General features: G+C 44.4%; 1 protein-coding gene across 4 annotated transcripts in view; it reads right to left on the reverse strand.

Annotated features, from left to right (window-relative positions):
• LOC121313137 (zinc finger protein 704-like) overlaps positions 1 to 19,105 on the reverse strand; it is a 60,278-nt gene that overhangs the window by 31,443 nt on the left and 9,730 nt on the right. For all 4 annotated transcript variants that reach the window (XM_041245342.1, XM_041245341.1, XM_041245344.1 and 1 more), the window contains exon 2: positions 7,823 to 8,058. In XM_041245342.1, coding sequence (XP_041101276.1) covers positions 7,823 to 8,058 — 236 coding nt within the window. The remainder of the gene's footprint in view (positions 1 to 7,822; positions 8,059 to 19,105) is intronic.

Consider the following 19,105-nt stretch of genomic DNA (forward strand, 5'->3'; position numbering starts at 1 on the left):
TGTGTTCTTCACCATCCCCGCGCTTTACATATTGTTGTGTACTGCCGGAGATTTATTATTTGACGGTTGCCAGACCTGGAAACAGCACAAATAAACACTTGTTCACTGAATTACCGTTGTCTGTTCATCATTCCTGCACCGCATCACCGCTACACCTGTTCCCCTTACCAACCACTTTGCCACAATAACGTATTGATGCACGACAATCTGCATCTCAAAACTTAGTCCATAGTACAAATGCAATCATTTACAAATCATAAACAAAAACTTTATTCTATGAACACACTTAAAAAATTAAGTTGCACTGTTGCACTGGTTTATTGCAAAACAAAAGACCTAAACAAATCACAAAAACACTTTGTAAAACAAAACAGTGCAATGGTGAAAAAAAATAACTGGTTTGAAAGCCAGCATGCTTAGCAATTGTTATTTCTTTCTTAATTTATTTTACCTCCCAACTTTCATTATATACAGACTTTCTATATATACAGTTGTGCTGGGATTCAATTACTAATTAATAGTGTATTGTGAATCATGAAATATGTATATTTTGTGACAACTCTAACTCTAAGTCAAAAGAAAATAAATAATAACATGTACTTTATCGGTTGGAATTTAATACATTTGTTTATGATAAAATTAGCTGAGTGGCAAACTGTACAACATTGTCAAATTATTGTTGTAATGCTATGATGGTTTTATATTTTATTTCATTTCAAGCACTGTATTCCCTCAGACATAACATCTATATTGTTGTCGTTAACCAGTATCAAACAAAGACAGGCTGACAGGTGAAATCAGTGTGAGGGCCAGCTGTTTCAGATAAATAATGTAGCTGTTGTTCAAGTTGTTCAAGTTCAAGGTTTGATTTACAGTTACATGAGTTCAATTTGAATTTCTTTGCATTATTAAAGTTACTAATATTTTTTTACACTAATAAACAAGATCAATTGTTTATTTTTAAGTTATACTAAATACTAAAAATAAAACCTACAAACCGTGCTGTTACCTCGTGTAGTTATTTTTACCGTTGATAAGAGCTATTGTGGTGCTGTAGGGTGACCCCGTGGGCTTGTGGCGTTGTCCTCTATGCCGATTTACTCGGCCTCAGCTACCTTCCAGCTTGGGCCTACGTGGCCCTCTCAAGCCTCGGGCTCTCCTAGCGCTGCCGCGCTTACTCTCGACACTGATGTCGATTGACTCGGCACTGGTTGAAAATCTTCAACCAGTCAGAATCAACCTCGGTGCCGAATGACTCAGCACCGACCGCTTGGCATCAACCGCGCTCTCCCTCGGCACCGACCTCCACGCCGATTGACTCGGCACCAATGCACTCTTCCCTGGCAACGATAGGCTCGGCACCAACCGCGGTCCTCCTCAGCACCAATTGACTAGGCACCGACCATGCTCTTCCTTGACACCGATTGACTCAGCACTTGGCAATGATCAGCGCACCCACAACGCCGACACTGACGGCGATTACTTGGCGCTGATTGCCAACACTAACAGCTCGGCACCGATGCCCTGTGCCATGTCAGTGCTCTCTACAGGGTCCTCCACTGAGTTCCACAAGTGCGAACAGTGTGCGACAAAGCTCTCCATGCAGGATGAACACATTTTCTGCGCCAAATGCCTAGGTCCAGACCACGCGGCCAGGGCACTGGCGGGTGAGTTGGACTGCTCTTTCTGCTGAAACTTCTCAAAACGAACAAAGCGCAGGAGGGCATGCCTCTCCCCAGTGGAGTCTCTATCCTCGGGGCAGGGAAGAATGAGATCTGTAGTCCAGGGCCCTCCCCAAAGGTCCTCTGGAACCCCGCCCGCCACTGTGACCAGGGAACTCTCCCATACTCCTGGGTCACCCTCACCTTCCCCACCACCGGTGCAGAGGCGTAGGCGCCTCTCCCTGGAGGCAAGATGGTCGCCGTCTAGGTGGCACCACTCGAGTGTGTTCCCCAGGAGGCAGATGGTCAGCGCAGATGTACCGCTCTCCTTCCCTGTACAGGCGCAGGCGCTCTCGCTCTGAGTCACCACAGAGACGCCAAAGCTTGGCTGAGCAGCGTTTCCAGGAGTTCGCAGAGATGGTAAGGGCCCAGCAAACCATGCTGGTGACCCTGCTGAAGTCTCAGGGTAGACTGCCCCCTACCACCAGGCAACCCCAGCTCCCCTACTCGTGCTCTCCATCCCCGGCCACACATAGATCCCCAGGCCCAGACGAGCTGTCGTTTACAGCTTCAAGGTCAATGCTTCAGTTGAGCAGGCCACAGCAGGGGGCTCCATACCACCCCTTCTGCATATATAGTTGCGGGCACTGATTTCCCCCCTCACAACTGGACTGACCACTGGACACGATCCATAGCAAGGCTGCACCCAGGACTCCTGGGTGCTATCGACAATGAGACATGGTTACGCTCAGCAATTCCGCTTAGGCCTGCCACCCTTCAAGGGGGTGCTCCTTACCACCGTCGAACCACTGTGCGCAATTCTCCTTCAACAGGAGATCGCCAGTCTCCAAGATGAGATCGACAATCTTAAACAGAAGAACGCTGTGTGCTTGGTACACTCAAACAATGCCCTCAACGGCTTCTACTCCAGGTACTTCCTGGTGCCCAAGAGGGACGGCGGTTTCACACCTATTCTGGACCTCAGGGTCCTCAGCATGTTCCTCAAACAAAGGAAGTTCAACATGTTGACCACACAGCGTATCCTCCAGTCCGTTCACATTGATCGACCTGCAAGATGCCTACTTCCATGTCCCGATCCGTTCCGTGCACAGAAAATATCTAAGCTTCGCCTTTCAAGGCAACGTGTACGAATTCTGAGTGCTGCCATTTGGCCTCTCGCTGGCGCCCCGCACATTTTCCAAGTGCAAGGATGCAGCAGTGGCTCCACTCAGGCTGCAGGGTATTCAGATGTCGAACTATCTGGACGATTGGCTAGTTTGCGCACATTCCAAAGCATGTGCCGAGGCGCACAACAGATCATGTGACAAAGTTAAGGCGCTCCATACATCAACAGAAGAGCAACTTCATACTGTCTCAGTCCACAGTGTTCCTGGGGATCAAACTGAACTCTGTGGGCATGCTTGCCTCACTGTCGGAAGAGAGGATTCAGTCACTGGAAGTCACACTCTCCCAATTCAGAGAGGATGCTCTTCTACAGGTCAGAATATTTCAAAGGCTGTTGGGGCTGATGGCAGCCGCCTCGAGAATCCTTCCCCTAGGGCTGCTGAGAATGCGCCTGCTTCAAGCCTGGTCCAGACAATGCTGGAAGACACTGGAGTGGTGGCTCCGCCCCGGCAATCTGCACCTCGGATCTCCCCTCACAGAAGGGAAGTTGTCACTACGGACGCCTCCAGCCTAGGCTGGGGAGCAGTCTGAAATGGGACGGAAATAAGAGGTCAGTGGAAGGGACATTGGCAGCAAGCGCATATAAATGCCCAAGAGCTGCAAGCAGTAGCCCTGGCGCTATCTCATTTTCACCAGCAGTTAGCGCAAACACATGTGCTGGTCTGGACGGAAAACACTACAGTGGTAGCCTACATAAACCACCAAGGCGGCATGCACTCACCAGGCCTTCACCACGCAGCGCACAGACTCCTGGTATACGGGCACATGTTGGTCCTATGCCCCACACAATATGCAGAGGGGGAACGAATGCCCAAGTGGGAGAAGCCCATGCGTCCAGTGCCCAGACGGGGGGACCATGAGCGTCCAGCACCTAGACGGGAGGACCGTGGGAATCCAAAGCCCGTGGGACAGCTTTTTCCACCTCCGCCAGCAGAGGAAAAATGCCTGCTATTTCCATCTCCACCAGCAGAGGAAGAATGTCTGCTGTCCCCATCTCCACCAGGAGGGGAAGAATGCCTGCTGGTTTCACCCCCAGAGCAAGAGGGAGAGCCGCACCAGTCCCCTGCAAGAGAGGCAGAGCCGCACCAGTCCCCTGCAAGTGAGAGAGAGCTGCACCAGTCCCTTGAAACAAGGGTATACTACATGCCGCTCCCACCTCCAGTGCCAGAAGGCTACATGCTGGTTCTACCGGCAGGAGCAGAGCAGCAGGAGCTGCCTCTGCCTCCACCACCTCCACCGGCAGGAGCAGAGCAGCTGGAGCTGCTTCTGCCTCCGCCACCTCCTCCAGCAGGAGCAGAGCAGCTGGATCTTCCTATGCCTTTGCCACCTCCACCGGCAGGAGCAGAGCAGCTGGAGCTGTCTCTGCCTCTGCCTCTGCCTCCGCCACTTCCACCGGCAGAGCAGCTGGAGCTGCCTCTGTCTCCGCCATCTCCACTGGCAGAGGGTGAATGCCTGCTGGTATCACTTCCCCCACCATCAGAGGGAGAGGAGCAGGAACTGTCTCTTCCTTCACCAGAAGGACCAGGACTAGATGCTGGCAGTCCTCAGCAGCCCTTCCATAGGCTGCTGAGGGAAGCACGGGGAAGAACCGCACGGCCGCAGTGGCCGAGAAGAGGGCCAAAACCCGCACCCCAGCTTGTCTTGACTCCCTGCACATCATCGCTCGGGGATGCCTGCACGACCACCAGAGGGAGCTGGCGGATGAGAAGGGGAGAAAGTCAGGAGACCACCTTCCTCAGCAGTCTTTCCGCTGCTGGAATTGCCCCGGCTGAAGAAGTCAGTCTGGGAGCTGTCAGCATGCCTGCTGACAGCCTCACCATTGGCAGCATTTCAACTGCCAGTGGTACAGAGGGATGAGAGACTCGCCCCACTGTCAGCACGTCTGCTGATAGCATGGCCAGTAGCAGCCTGGCTACTGGCAACATTGCCGCCCATGAACCCCTTAAAGTTCCTGTTCTTGGCCCGGGACTTTGAGCAAGACTTGGGATTTTAAGGTGGGGAGGTGGCCATTGAGGCCATGTGTGCTACGCAAAAGGGGAGGGGGGGGTGTCCGCCCCTGTGTGTATTTTGCATTGTGTGTTAATGTTTGTGTACAGTCATTGGTACGCGGGATATAAATGGGTCTGTGGAACACAAGTTGTTTAAAATGTACATTTGTATTTAGGCAGGAGGATTGCACAGCACTTCACATGCAGGTAAAATGTAATAATATGCGAGCACGGGGAATTGCACTTTATCAGTTGTACCGCGACTCCAATTGAATGACTGATTAGCAATTGAGTCTCGGTACAGCAGCATGTTTTCACTTACCCTGGGTTGTGTGTTCGGTGAGTGGAGAACTGGATTGGAGACGGAGGTAATAATCAAAGTAATAGTATATCAGCTCACCGTGTTTGTCTGTGTAGTCCGTTTTGTTTGTCTATTTATTTTAGCGAAAGTGCCTTTTATTTTCTGTCTGTTCATTATTAAATGCTGAGCAACACCAATCGCTCAGCTTCACCAAACTCCACCTCTCTATTGTCTATTTGTTGGTTCCCGGTTCTGGTCTGACGTCACCCACTGCAACCGTCTTTGTGACAGAGAGGTTTCATACTGCACAAGTTGACCTCTTCGCCACAGCCTCATTGCCCCCTATGGTTCTCTATGGAGACGGGGGCCCCCTGGGAGTAGACGTGCAAGCTCACCCCTGTCCACAGGGGCTCCTGTATGCGTTCCTTCCGCTACTGTCATATATATTTACGTTTTTACATGTAAGTTCATATCACAACGTGGTTTCCTCACAAATTACTAATAAAGAACTTAGTCACTATAGTTCACCAATTATGCTATAAACTACAGAAATACATTACTCCAAAAGTAATTTGCAGTTCTGGCTTCATTTTAATTGATTAAATCATGAATGTTTACTCTCTGTAAAAGTGCACATTGTTTCAAACAAAAAAAACACAGACACAAGCGGTCCCTCGGAAGGCGACAGCAGCAGCAGACCCTTGGGAGGCGAAGGCGGGAGGAGAGCCAGGACTAGCTGTGGTGCTGGGGTTGGCCCTCTTTGCAGCCACAGCAGCCGGGCAGTTTTCCCCCGTGCTCTCCTCGGCAACCTATGCAGGGGCTGCTGAGGCCTGGTATCCTCCTGTCCTGGTCCGTCCTGTTGTGAATGGAGAGGCAGCTTCTGCTCCTTTCTCTTGGGTGGTGGTGGAGACAGAGGCAGCTCCTGCTGCTCTGCTCCTGTCGAAGGCGGCAAGGGCTCCTCCCCTTCTGTCTGCAGTGGGGAAACCAGCAGGCATGCTCCCTCTGCTGGTGGAGGTGGGAGCGGCACATAGACCTCCCATGGCAGTGGAGGCAGAACCAGCAGGCATTCTACCTGTGCTGGTGGGTACCTGGGCTGTGGACGCACCGACTCCCCCCTCTTGGGCTGTGGACGCACCGACTCCCCCCTCTTGGGCTGTGGACGTTCGGGCTCCTTCCACTCAGGTGCAGGATGTTCGGGCTCCTCCCACTCAGGCGCAGGACGTTCAGGCTCATCCCACTCAGGCGCAGGACGTTTGGGCTCCTCCCACTCAGGCGCAGGATGTTAGGGCTCCTCCCACTCAGACGCGGGACGTTCGGGCTCCTCCCTCTTGGGCTGTGGACGTTTGGGCTCCTCCCTCTTGGACTGTGAATGCACCGACTTCTCCCACCCCAGGTCCGTATCCCCTATCCAGCAGCTGTAAGACCACTCTTCTTCGGGGAGGCGGCGATTAACTGGGAAATGCCCCCACTCCCCACAGATGCAGCAACAGTAGGTCTTGCTTATGCTGTGGAGGAGGGCTTCTCAGCTGATCTCCTCCTGTGCCTGCTGTTGCTGCTGTCTCCTTCCCACTCCTCTCTTTCCTCCCATCCTCTCTTACTCCACACATACTTAAAAAAAAAAAAATTCTGCAGTACCCTTCTTCTCTGGCCTGAGTCTGAGGCTGTGGTCAATCCCGCAATGACACCATGTGTGACAGGAAATGGCGTTGCGGTGACATCAGACCAGAAGAAGGAAGAACAACAAATGTAACTGCAGTTCAAAGGCGCAGCATGCACCGTTTTTATTTAACAAAAAAACAAATAAAATATTTGTTACGCTCGCCCTGTTACAGGGACCTAAAGTCGAGAGCCTTTAACCACTTTCCTCGCCTCAACAATATGGAAAAAGCATTCCCTGAAATCAAAGTAGAAGAGCAGAAACTTGAAGAACATAGCAGCAAATTGTGAGGACGAATGGATGATTTTTGTTGCAGATTTCAAGACTTGCAGAAGTTGAAACTCTACTTTGCCTTCCTGGTGAATCCGCTCATGGTTGATGCAATCAGTGATGGCTGTCCGATCCCCAAACCTCTTGTAACAAATACATAGGCTGTGGAAATGGTACTACTGGAACTCCAGGAGGGCGAGGCTCTAAAGATGGTGCATAAATCACAGTTTACAACAGAGTTCTGGAAAGTGCCAGAATCGAAGTATTAGCAAATGAAGAAGACAAGTGTGCGACTAAAAATAATGCCACTCTACGCCAAGCCAAGTTCATGAAAGTAAATCATCGTTTGGTCCTTACTCACCAACACCTCCAAGCCTCCTCTGTGCCACCCTGACAACAAATTAGCCCAACTTTAATTGATGGCACTAGACCAGAGAATGCATGTTTAAATGTTATAATGCAGGTCTAAAATAAATATTACATTTACATATCTTATATCTCGTCTTGACCAAGTACTGTAATCCCTTCCGAAATAAATACAGTGCATGTATCATCCACAAAGCTCCACCAAAGTATTTAATACAAGGAGCAGTCATACAAAAAAAACGCTTTTCTTCTTGGTGAAAATCAAGGCGGTTATCATATTTTGCTACTATATTTTGTATGTTACCACCAGACTTTTCCTCTAGGTTACAGTATTAGCATTAATTATTCATTCTCCCCTCTAAGCAAGACTGCATTTTTGATGAGCCTCTCCTACCTTGCATGAGGGACATCAATACTTGAGGAAACACCTTTGTGCTTTTGCTCCAAAAGCGAGACAGATAGCGTGTGATCCTTTTCATGGTCCTGGATTCTGTTTGCCTTTTTACTGTCGAACATGTTTATATCTTCCTCTGTCCCAAGAAGCTTCTGTTTGTTTTTTTCGTTGATCTCACTCTTCCTTTGCTCCTGTTGCTTGGCAGTGGTAACCATTTCACAATCAATGCAGGCAGTCTAAAAATCAAACATGAAGATGCAATATTAAGCTTGTGTTTACCATGGAACTTGAGATAAATACGTTGCTTACGCTGGGGTGTGCAAGTTGGACAATGAGGTTACATTAAAGTTGTTGAGTTTACAACATGAAACAACCCTTTTTTCTGCATTTTTAAATTTTGCTTTCATTTTGCCGCAGCCTGTACGCAGTTATGGAGGGTTTATCAAACCTGGGTTACACCAGTCTGATGTATACAACTACATTTTATAATAATGCACTCAACTGATAACATAACAAGGAAAATACAAATCAGTTCAAGATGACTGTCCTTTCAGCTTAAATATTTTTTATTCCAAATATCTTAGCCAACTGTCCCCAATTTTCAATCACCTTCATTTTAGACATTGCCAGTCCTGTATAAGCTTTTTACGTCGTCACACTGGAAAGAAGCTTTGTGTTCGTCATTAGAGTTTGTCATTAAGTGCATCTACTCATTTACCACTTTAACTTACATTATAAAGTGGTAAATGAGTTGACGTTTCCAAAGGTTTTATTGATGCGGTTTAATTGACATATTTTAATTGACACCTTTTAACATACTGTTACAATTGGAGTTGTAACAGTATTGCTGTTACAGTTTCTGACCCCTGCAAGTGCTTGTGCAAATGAGCCTGGCTCTTTTGTACAGTGGTTCAGACACTTGCTTGGGGAGCGTCTGGTAGTGTTTTAGTACAGACAGACAAAACGCTTGGTTGTCAGTTACACCAGTGACTACTCACATGACCAGACCTATTTATTTAATGTGGTAGTATTGTTCTTTCTTTGCTTACATTTAGCGGCTCACTCAGTTGTTTTTTATTCAGTTTTATAATAAAGAACAGTTAACTAAATGAATTAATAAATAAATTCAGCATTATTTAATATTCCATTTATGCTTTTTTGGAAAATATTATAGATTACCTGCCTACCACTAATCTAAATTCTATTCCATTTAAAAAAAAACCTAAATGATCACTATTTTCACTTGCCTATAAAACAGTTTTTTGGAGCTGTGCTGGGGTGCCCACCCCTTGTGTGTATTTTATTATTTATGCATGTATTAATTTGTTATTATTATTGTATTTGTATGCAGGTGGACGAGGCAGACTGTCCTAATCATTTTTATTCTGTTTATGTGCAGGTGGTCGAATACTGTCCATCTTTTATTATTTACTGTTTACTGATAGTGTGTAGCTGTAGTGAACTATCATGGGAATGTGACTGGAGCCTTAACAAGGTAATTTACTAATAGCAAATTAAGGCTCCAGCCACGAATATAAGACACTCTCTGCTCAGAAGTCAGAGGAGAGACGTGAGTTTGGTGAAAAAGCAAACAATTGCTATGTGTGTGCTGGTTTCACAACCAACATACTACTTGTTACTGTTTGTTTGTTTAACCTTTTTGGTTAGTGTTTTGTATAAATCTTTATTTTGTTTATTATTTAATAAACGCTTTTCTAATTGAGCTTTTGGCTTCGTCAATATTCTTGTTAATTTTGTCTGGTACTATGTTTGAAGGTTAAAAAAAACCTTTTTATGAATCTAAGCTGTCACTGCAATTATATTTGAGCTTGAGGGTGAAAAACATTTTAATACAACAAACGGTATCACCTCTTCCAACTACATGATGGACAACATAATTAAACAATACATTTGCCATTCAAGCTCCAAGTATTTCAGTAACTCACTAAATTAAAAAGAAGGATATTTAATAGCTTCTGTCAATCAAAAACAGAGGACATCAATTGCTATATATAACTTTATAATCTGTGTGTCTTTAGGCACTTTCAAAATCACACACTGTAATATCTGAAATAGAAAGGCAGTAAAGAGAATTATCTATTTATTTCACAGGACAAACATTTTTTGTGTACATTTGAATTGTAGCTCTCTCTGTGGTTTTTAATTGACCTGGAGGAAAAATGTATATCTCTTCAGACATGCATTAATACAGACTTCATACTATGACAGTTAATATATTTAATTCAAATTTATTTTTGTTATTATTGTACTGTTTTATTGTGAATAAATACCACTCAAAATGTACTATCTATATACAGCAGAAATGTCATATATAGCGTCAGAGGTCAAAACATATTAAAACAAAGGTTTAAATAAGTTAAACCCAACTTACTTTCAGCTTACACTTGGGATGAGGTGATCACTCAAACAATATACATATCATTGGTAAATAACTAGCTTTACTTCATATGGAATGTAATTACAGGTGGACTCCAGGGGATAATGAAAATCCGTACTTTATAAGCTCGGTACGTATTAAACACAATTTGAAATGCTGTATGTTACTGTGAACACAAGTTCCATAAATATAAACAAAACAAAACCCATGTTGTTTGGCAGGGACATGCCTCCTCAACACGTTGTAAACAGTACTGTTCTAACAGGATCCATTATCATTGGCGTGCACCTGTATTCCACTCCATTCAGCCAATTGCTGGATTTTATTTTTGTTACATGTAAAGGGAACGAAGAAATAGGGCAATCTGTGAGTGAGTTTTAATCTAGTCCATTAAAAAAAATCTAACTAGCTCACCTTAAATGAAAGGTAATTACTTAGTTTGAGTCTTTAAACATTTGTCCAAGGGACATGAAGCACCAGGAGGAAGCAGCCACCTGCATGGAGACGTTTCTGGAGAGGCTGGCTGTCCTGTGTCATCCGGCTGCACTCCCGACCTCATTCCCAAACCCGGAAGTGGCAGGAGCAATGGCTCCGGAGGTTACAATTTCGAAGCCAAAGCTCCAGCAAATGATGAGAGGATAATACGAGGCCCACTTGGCTGCATTTGAAAGGGTAGCCATGGCAGTGAAGTGGCCTCGGGAGTGGTGGCCAACCCTACTTGCTCCTTGCTTCAGTGGTGAAGCCCAGGCAGCATATCAAAATATGGCTGAAGATGCTGTCCTGGATTATGACCGCCAAGCAAGCCATCCTCCAGCGATACAACAAGCAAGCCATCCTCCAACGATACAACAAGCAAGCCATCCTCCAACGATACAACACCACCGAAGACAAGTATCCGCGTCAGTTCTGAGAGTACAGACGTCACACGGAAACAAGGCCTCGGGTCATGGCTCAATACGTGGTGTACCAGCTGACTCACTGGCTCTGCTCCACCCACCAAACACCACAGCTGATGCTAGAATTAATTGCCATTGAACAGTTCTGTTGTCTGTTGGGGGCAGCGACCCAGGCCTCGGTTAGCCACACAGTTCCTCTAGCCTTGAAGAAGCCATCAAGCTGGCTGGGTGACTTGAAAATGCCCAGTCGTGCCTCTGCTCCTTACAACCCTCCATAATGCCCAGTCCGTCCTTAGTCCCGAAGCATATGATGACCCAGCCACGGAACACCCCCTCTACACTTTCACAACCCCTCATAAGACACACAAACCCATCGGGCAGCTTACACACCCTAATTGGCGACCTGCACATGCCCCAAGTTGGGTGAGAGCAGTACTCCCTACCCCCTAGTCCATACAGTGGGACATGCAGCTTCCTTTAGTGTCCCCTACCGGTGCCCATATATGTTTTATCAAAAAATGCCCTTGCCCTTGCCTGTGACCTCTGATCTCTCACCTCAGGTAAAATGCAAAACTAGATTATAACTCCTTAGAGAGTGCAGATAGAGTCGTGGTTACTATGGAACACATACAAGAACCCATATATTCTCTATCACAAAATTACCTTGCCTGTGATTTCTGACCTCTCCTAAAGGTAAAATGCAAAAACTGCTCATAAATCCTTAGGGAGTGCAGATAGGGTCATGGTTACAATGGAACACTCACAGAAATATGACTTTTCAAAAAATGTCCTTGCCCATGAACTGACCTCTACTAAAGGTGAAATGTAAAACTGGGTTATTACTCCTTGCACTGTCCAGATAGGGTCATAGTTACTACAGAACACTGCGAAGCCTATTGTAGTTGTTAGGAATTTTTTAAATATTTTTTTTATTTAGGCTGTGGAAGACAGTAATATAGGAACACATGTATGCTCTATCAAAAAAATGTCATTGACCACGGCCTTTGATCTCTCTGAAGGTAAAATGTAAAACTGGCTTATAACTCGTAAGAGAGTGCCGATAGGGTCATGGTTTCTATGAAACACATATATTAACCCATGTATGCATTCGCAATATTTGCTAAAGTGTTTGGTACTGATACGGGCATTCTGAACTATTTGCTAAAGTGTTTGGTACTGGTACTGATATCGGTACTGGAAGCCGTAAAGTTATCATTAGCCTTCCCAACCTGAATGGCCGGGAAGCCTATTGTTTCTGTTAGGATTTTTATTAGGATTAGGATTATACATATTTTTCTTCAAAAAATCTCTAAAATCATCACCATTGCACAGAAACACTCAAAACTACAAATTACAGTTTTGGGGGTCACACCATGAGCTAATTCAATATTACAACAGGACACAATTAAAGGTGCACTCACCAATTCATTCAATATACAACACTTGCAAAATATTTAAAATAAACATGCTGAGTTAATTGCAGTCATGACCTGCATAGATTAGTCATTCAGCAGAAAGAGGCCACAAATAGTACAGAGATGGCAAAAGTGGTTGTAAATGAGTAGGTCTCGGCTTTACAACAGCCGTTTTTTGACATAGTTGCTGGTACACCTGGTGGTCCCTGCTGAAAACACTGGTACTTGAGATTAAATGGTTGAAAACCACTGTTTTAAACAACATACTAAAATAATGTTCACTGTCGTAATTGTTTGTTTATTAGTTTTAAAATGTTTAGTAAAACGTGACCTATTGTTTGATCTCAAGGGATCAAGGGAAGTAATGTTAAAACTGTACAATGCACTAGTAAGACCTCATCTTGAATATTGTGTGCAGTTCTGGTCACCTCGCTATAAAAAAGATATTGCTGCTCTAGAAAGAGTGCAAAGAAGAGCGACCAGAATTATTCCGGGCTTAAAAGGCATGTCATATGCAGACAGGCTAAAAGAATTGAATCTGTTCAGTCTTGAACAAAGAAGACTACGTGGCAACCTAATTCAAGCATTCAAAATTCTAAAAGGTATTGACAGTGTCGACCCAAGGGACTTTTTCAGCCTGAAAAAAGAAACATGGACAAGGGGTCACAAATGGAGTTTAGACAAAGGGGCATTCAGAACAGAAAATAGGAGGCACTTTTTTACACAGAGAATTGTGAGGGTCTGGAATCAACTCCCCAGTAATGTTGTTGAAGCTGACACCCTGGGATCCTTCAAGAAGCTGCTTGATGAGATTTTGAGATCAATAATCTACTAACAACCAAACGAGCAAGATGGGCCGACTGGCCTCCTCTCGTTTGTAAACTTTCTTATGTTCTTATGTTCTTATTAGTACAACCGGCCCCCTTTGCTAATGACATCTTCAGTCAGGGTCATAACCAAGTATAAATCTCCACATTTTTGTAAAATTACTTTACACTTACTTCAAAAGATGCAATGCGTTCCAGGTAATTCAAACAATAAACGTTGCATCTCGTGCAGAGAGAGAACACAAACGTAAAACGTCAGTAAGTGGGGTTGGCATTGCGGTGGAGATGAAGGGAGGTTTCAGTTCCCAGTGGCTGTTTTCTAAGCATTATTTGTGAATGCTTAGTCACCACTGCTACACCCTGTTAGAAAAATTGACTTCCCTGCATTTTTTTATGCAAGACTGAATGTGAGAGAATATGTGTACATTTGTTTTTAGTACTCACCCAGAGGACTGCTGAGACACAGACATCAGCTAGTCCTCACCAGATTTAAATCGCCACGGGCGAGCAAGAGTTTTTAACCCTGTTCTATACAGACCTTTTACATCCAAAATCATTGTGTAAGCTTTCATATCCTGGAATTTAGCATTTGACCTTGAATGAGAGAAGAGTGGTGAGAGGTCAAGGTCAAGAACATTTTTAGACAGGCCATACATGGTTAGTTATACATGTTCTATATTTGATATTGTACTTACATTTTCAATGGTTTTATATTGCATAATCTGTTTACTTAATGTTATAGTTAGATTAAAAAATATTGTTATGAAATTTTATGTCAGTTGATAAGAGATGTGTGTGTGTTTGTAAGAATCTTGTTTCTTAATACAATGATAAACTTACAAAAATTGGGCATGACAAATTATGCTGAAAGAATATGTTGTAGTATAATTCACAATGTTAATTACTACTATTCAGTAACGTAATATTAACAGAATACTAACTTTTTCTAGTCATTACAATTTTACTGGCACTGAACAAATTAATGTAACATTTTCATATTCAATTTTTAGTCTGATGCTGTTATGTATTTGAACTGTTTATGCACTTCATACTCATTGCCACATGGGGGCAGTATAAACCTTATGCTTGTGTAGCACATCACATAACAATACCACTTCAAGATTAATACACAATAAATGCTAGTTATTAATCTTGTCTGTGATGTAGTCCTATGCAATATAATTTATTACAACTTCTACAGAACAGTTCTGCGTGACATGGATCCCATGTTGTAGCCATTACCGTTTTGGGGGTCACAGCTTGTGACCAACTCTATAAGGAGTTATTAGCCAGTTTTATATGTTGATGATGTCATCCAACATGGCCGCCATCTTTTTTATTGTAGCAACTTCCCTTTAACAACCTTTAAAGACACACTCCGATCACATGTGCTATTGGGTTTGTTTCAATCGGACTAGTTTGGTACAAGATCTTTGTAGTTTGTGATTATGATGTCTGAACCATGCGATTTTGACATCACGCAACATGGCCACCATACCACACAACCTACCAGTTTCTTATGAACACCAGTTAATCTTGTACTATTCCTCAACAAATACCAACTTTCAGCACTCTGCAAGAAGTCGATTTAGAAAGATCATTTTTTACATTCAGGCAAAAAAAATTTTTGTTTGAAAATTAGGTCTGGCAGCCATCTTGTTTAACAAAACAACATAATTTTGCCATATTCCATTGTCACTGGGATGATGCCTACCAAGTTTGGAGTAAGTTGGTTAAATGGTTTTCGAGCAGAAGCAGTTTGTGGTCAATATTCTCTAGAGGAACAGGATCCTGGTAAATACCATGTACACAATCCTATTTACTATCCCATTATAATCATATACTGCTCCTAAATGTTTAAGCTCTTGATCAGGTATTTTAGGAAAGACCAGGACCCCACTTGAAATCGATTTGTCAGGATTGTGAACAAAATAAGCAATACAAGATCCTTGAAGATAACTAAAAGTCACATTAAACAGGTCACATTAATCAATCATTAATTATCTTTAAGTTATATAGCGTCTTTCATAGTGAACCACCATCACAAAAACGCTTTACAAGATGCAGCAACAACAAGAAAATCCAAAACAGATACAGGTACAGATAGAGACAGATACAGCGGTATGTATCACTCATGTTTGTAATCCCCGGGTTTGACCCGCAACCAAAAGTCCAGGTTTTACAAACACCCACACTAAACACAAAACACAAACACAAGACAGTGAGTGAAATCAGGTGCTAGTGGTGTGATTCTAGTACTCCGTGAAATGCTAGGGTGAAAAGTGATGTCCAGCTGGATTGCGCTACAGCTCTTACTGGGAGTCTACAAAGACAAACAACAGTTACAGCCAACACTTAACAACACAAAACAAACACTCACGGTTTCTACTACAGCAAGGTATTCCTCCAAAGTCAAATCCAGCCATTTACAAAGGAACAGATTACTTTGCTACGCCCCTATTTTATACCCTCCCTTGGTTAACAAGCACATCTGCTTCTCCAATCCACGGATACCACGCCTTTCCCGTTCGGGTCACTGAGTTCGGGTACCATAGCTCTGTCCCTTTTCTAGCCGGCTGACTTCCACCAACCCACGGGAATAAAGCGTCATGTCTTTTAGTCCAGGGTACTCCTGTTCCCTTTACCTAGCACCCTCACAGATCGGGAGGGAGATCTTACACCACGCATCACTCGATTCTGTCACATACATGCTATACAGTAATAAAAATGCATAACGCACAATACATGATAGTAGCATAATACATGAAACAGCACAATAAATACAGTGGAAAGTGCATAATACATGAAATAGCACATTAAATACAGTTAAAAGTGCATAATTCACGATAGTAGCATAATATATGAAATAGTAGCAGCAACACAGCAGCTAATAGCAGATATCAGGCTTAAAGAGCACAGAAAGCAAGAGAGAATAGGTGCGTTGATTTAAAGTGAGCAATGGTGAGAGCATCACTCACTAAAGCTGGGAAAGAGTTCCAAAGAGTTGGAACCATGAAGTTCAACAAGCGTTCTCCAAGTGTGGTGCACTTTTGTTTGGAGATAACAAGCAGGCCAGAGTTGGTGGACCTCATCTTGCGTGCAGGGACTTAGCGGGTCAGCAGGTTGAGGAGGTACTCGGGAACTGTGTGATGAAGGGCATTGTGATCACACATTTTTTTACATCTGAGAGTTGCAGTAGTCAAGTCGAGCCAAGAGGAGACAAATGCATGACATGGAGATGTTTAGAAGATGGTAGAAGGAAGATTTGACACAGAGGTGATATGGGCATCAAGGGAGAGGTTGCCGTCAAGAACGCTTCATGCTGTAGGGTAAGGTAGCAGCAGGCAGTTTCCGAGGTTCAGGGCAGCTATATTGAGATTCTTAAGTTCAGTTTTAGATCCTACCAGTAGGAGTTCAGATTTGTTAGTCTGCAGCTTAAGAAAATTGGCAGACATTAAGGCCTCGATGTCGATTCCATGGCAGAGGGGTTACCAGGGCTGAGTTTTAAGTATGGGTGTCGTCAGCATAGGAGTGAAACATGAGGCTGTGTTGGCAGATGAGATGACCCAAGGGAAGCATGTAGATACTGAAGAGAAGGGGCCCAAGAACAGATTTATGGGGTACACCACAAGTGACTGGGTTTGCAACGCCACTGCGTCCAGCATAGAAAACAGACTGCTCATGTCCACATAGATAAGAGGACATCCAGGAGAGACAGATATTCCAGCATACTTCTGAAGGCGATCACGAAGAATGCCATGATCTATGGCGTCAAAAGTGGCTGTTAGGTCAAGGAGGACAAGCACAGAGGGAACACCAACATCAGCATTGAGGAGGAGTTCATTCACAATCCGGAGCAGAGCAGTACTGTGATGCGGCCAGAAACCAGACTGTAGAGATTCAAGCAGATTTTGATCTGCGAGATGTTTAATCAGCTGACTGGCTACAGGCTTTTTGAGAGATTGGAGATGGGAAGGAAATTAGATAAGTCAGCCGGGTCAAGGGAGGGTTTTTTGAGTACCGGCGTAACTCAAGCAGCAGGAACCGAGCCAGAGTCCAGGGACAGGCTGAGAGTGTGCATAATGGAGGAAGCAAAATCAGAAGTACAGATGGACAAGGTTAGTCAGCCAGGGATACAGGGGGCATGTGGCAATGGTTGATTTCAACAGTAAGCCGGTAACATCTGCAATGGAGAGATGAGAGAAGGCGGCGGCAGGAGGGGCAACCGGAGGAGCGTCTAGGTGGTCAAGTAGTAAACTGGGTTTGTGCTGGGCGAGCGTAGAATAGATGTTGTCGATTTTTTTCCGAAAGAACGAGGAGAAATCATGACACGTAAGAAAGGAGGATGAACGGGAGTTGGATCTGTCAGTGACTGGATGAAGGATCTGGGTCAATGGTCTTAAAGAGATCACTGGGTTTACCATGTCCCAGAGTTATGATTTCAGAGAAGTATTTCACCCTGGCCACAGCAAGCGCACGTCTGTAGCTCGCAAGGTGGTCGATCCAGATGTCTCTATGAACTGTTAAGGCAAACAACCTCCACTTGCGCTCAAGCTTGCGGCAGGCACACTAAAGCACTCAAAGTTCAAGGGTTCTTCCTTGAAGGTTCTGGTTGTAAGTGGGGCAACAGTGCCGATGATATGAGTAAGGGTGGCGTTGTAGAGGGTCAACGCAACATCATGAGGACGGGAGAGTACCAGTTAGAGGAGATGCAGAGGATTCAGCAAAAAGAGATAACAGTATCAGTAGTGGGGAAAGGAGCAGGCAGATTAATATTAGCAGTGATTAAGAAATGTTCAGAGAGAGAGAGATATCTGAGAAAAAGAGATTAGAGATATCAAGGCTCCTTGTGATGAGCAGATTCAAGGTGTGTCCTCGGGTGTGAGTGGGGACGTTGACAGATTGAGAGTCCAAGACAGTCTAGAATTGTGTTGAAGTGGTGGTAAACACTAAACCTTATCCAGGGCCACTTATATGGGAGGAGACAACCATCCCATAACAGTTCTGGTTTTCCTCGAGCTGTAGCTTGGGCAACAGTATTGTAACATGTAACTTTCATAACGTTTTAAAGTAGAGACCATCACCTCTTTAGGGCTCAGGAATATATACAAGAAATACAATAAGTGTATACAGCAAAGTTAGAAGCAATATACAGTGCTCCCTCGCTATAAGGCTCTCGATTATAATTCACCTGGGATATAACACTCCTACAGCATGTCCCCCAATTCCCTATACTAGTGATTCACTAGTGAAAATGACAACTGGTCAAAATAACAAAAAAGATTCAGTGTTGTCACACCTCGAATAATGCAAAGAAAGTAAGTTCATATTCATTTTTAAACACAATACTAATGTTTTAACTTAGGAAGAGTTCAGAAATCAATATTTGGTGGAATAACCCTGATTTTCAAGCACAGCTTTCATGCGTCTTGGTATGCTCTCCACCAGTCTTTCACATTGATGTTGGGTGACTTTATGCCACTCCTGAAAAGCAAGTTTTCTTCCAGGACAACCTTGTACTAGGCTTGATTCATGCCAAAGCTGCCAGATTCCAGCCTTGCTGAAGCACCCCCAGATCATCACCGATCCTCCACCACATTTCACCATGGGTGCGAGACACTGTGGCTTGTAGGCCTCTCCAGGTCTCCGTCTAACCATCAGACGACCAGGTGTTAGGCAAAGCTGAAAATTGGACTCAGCTGGGGGTGCTTCAGCAAGGCTGGAATCAGGCAGATTTGTCTTTGTGA

Source organism: Polyodon spathula, chromosome 3, assembly GCF_017654505.1.
Source record: "Polyodon spathula isolate WHYD16114869_AA chromosome 3, ASM1765450v1, whole genome shotgun sequence".
Taxonomy (NCBI): domain Eukaryota; kingdom Metazoa; phylum Chordata; class Actinopteri; order Acipenseriformes; family Polyodontidae; genus Polyodon; species Polyodon spathula.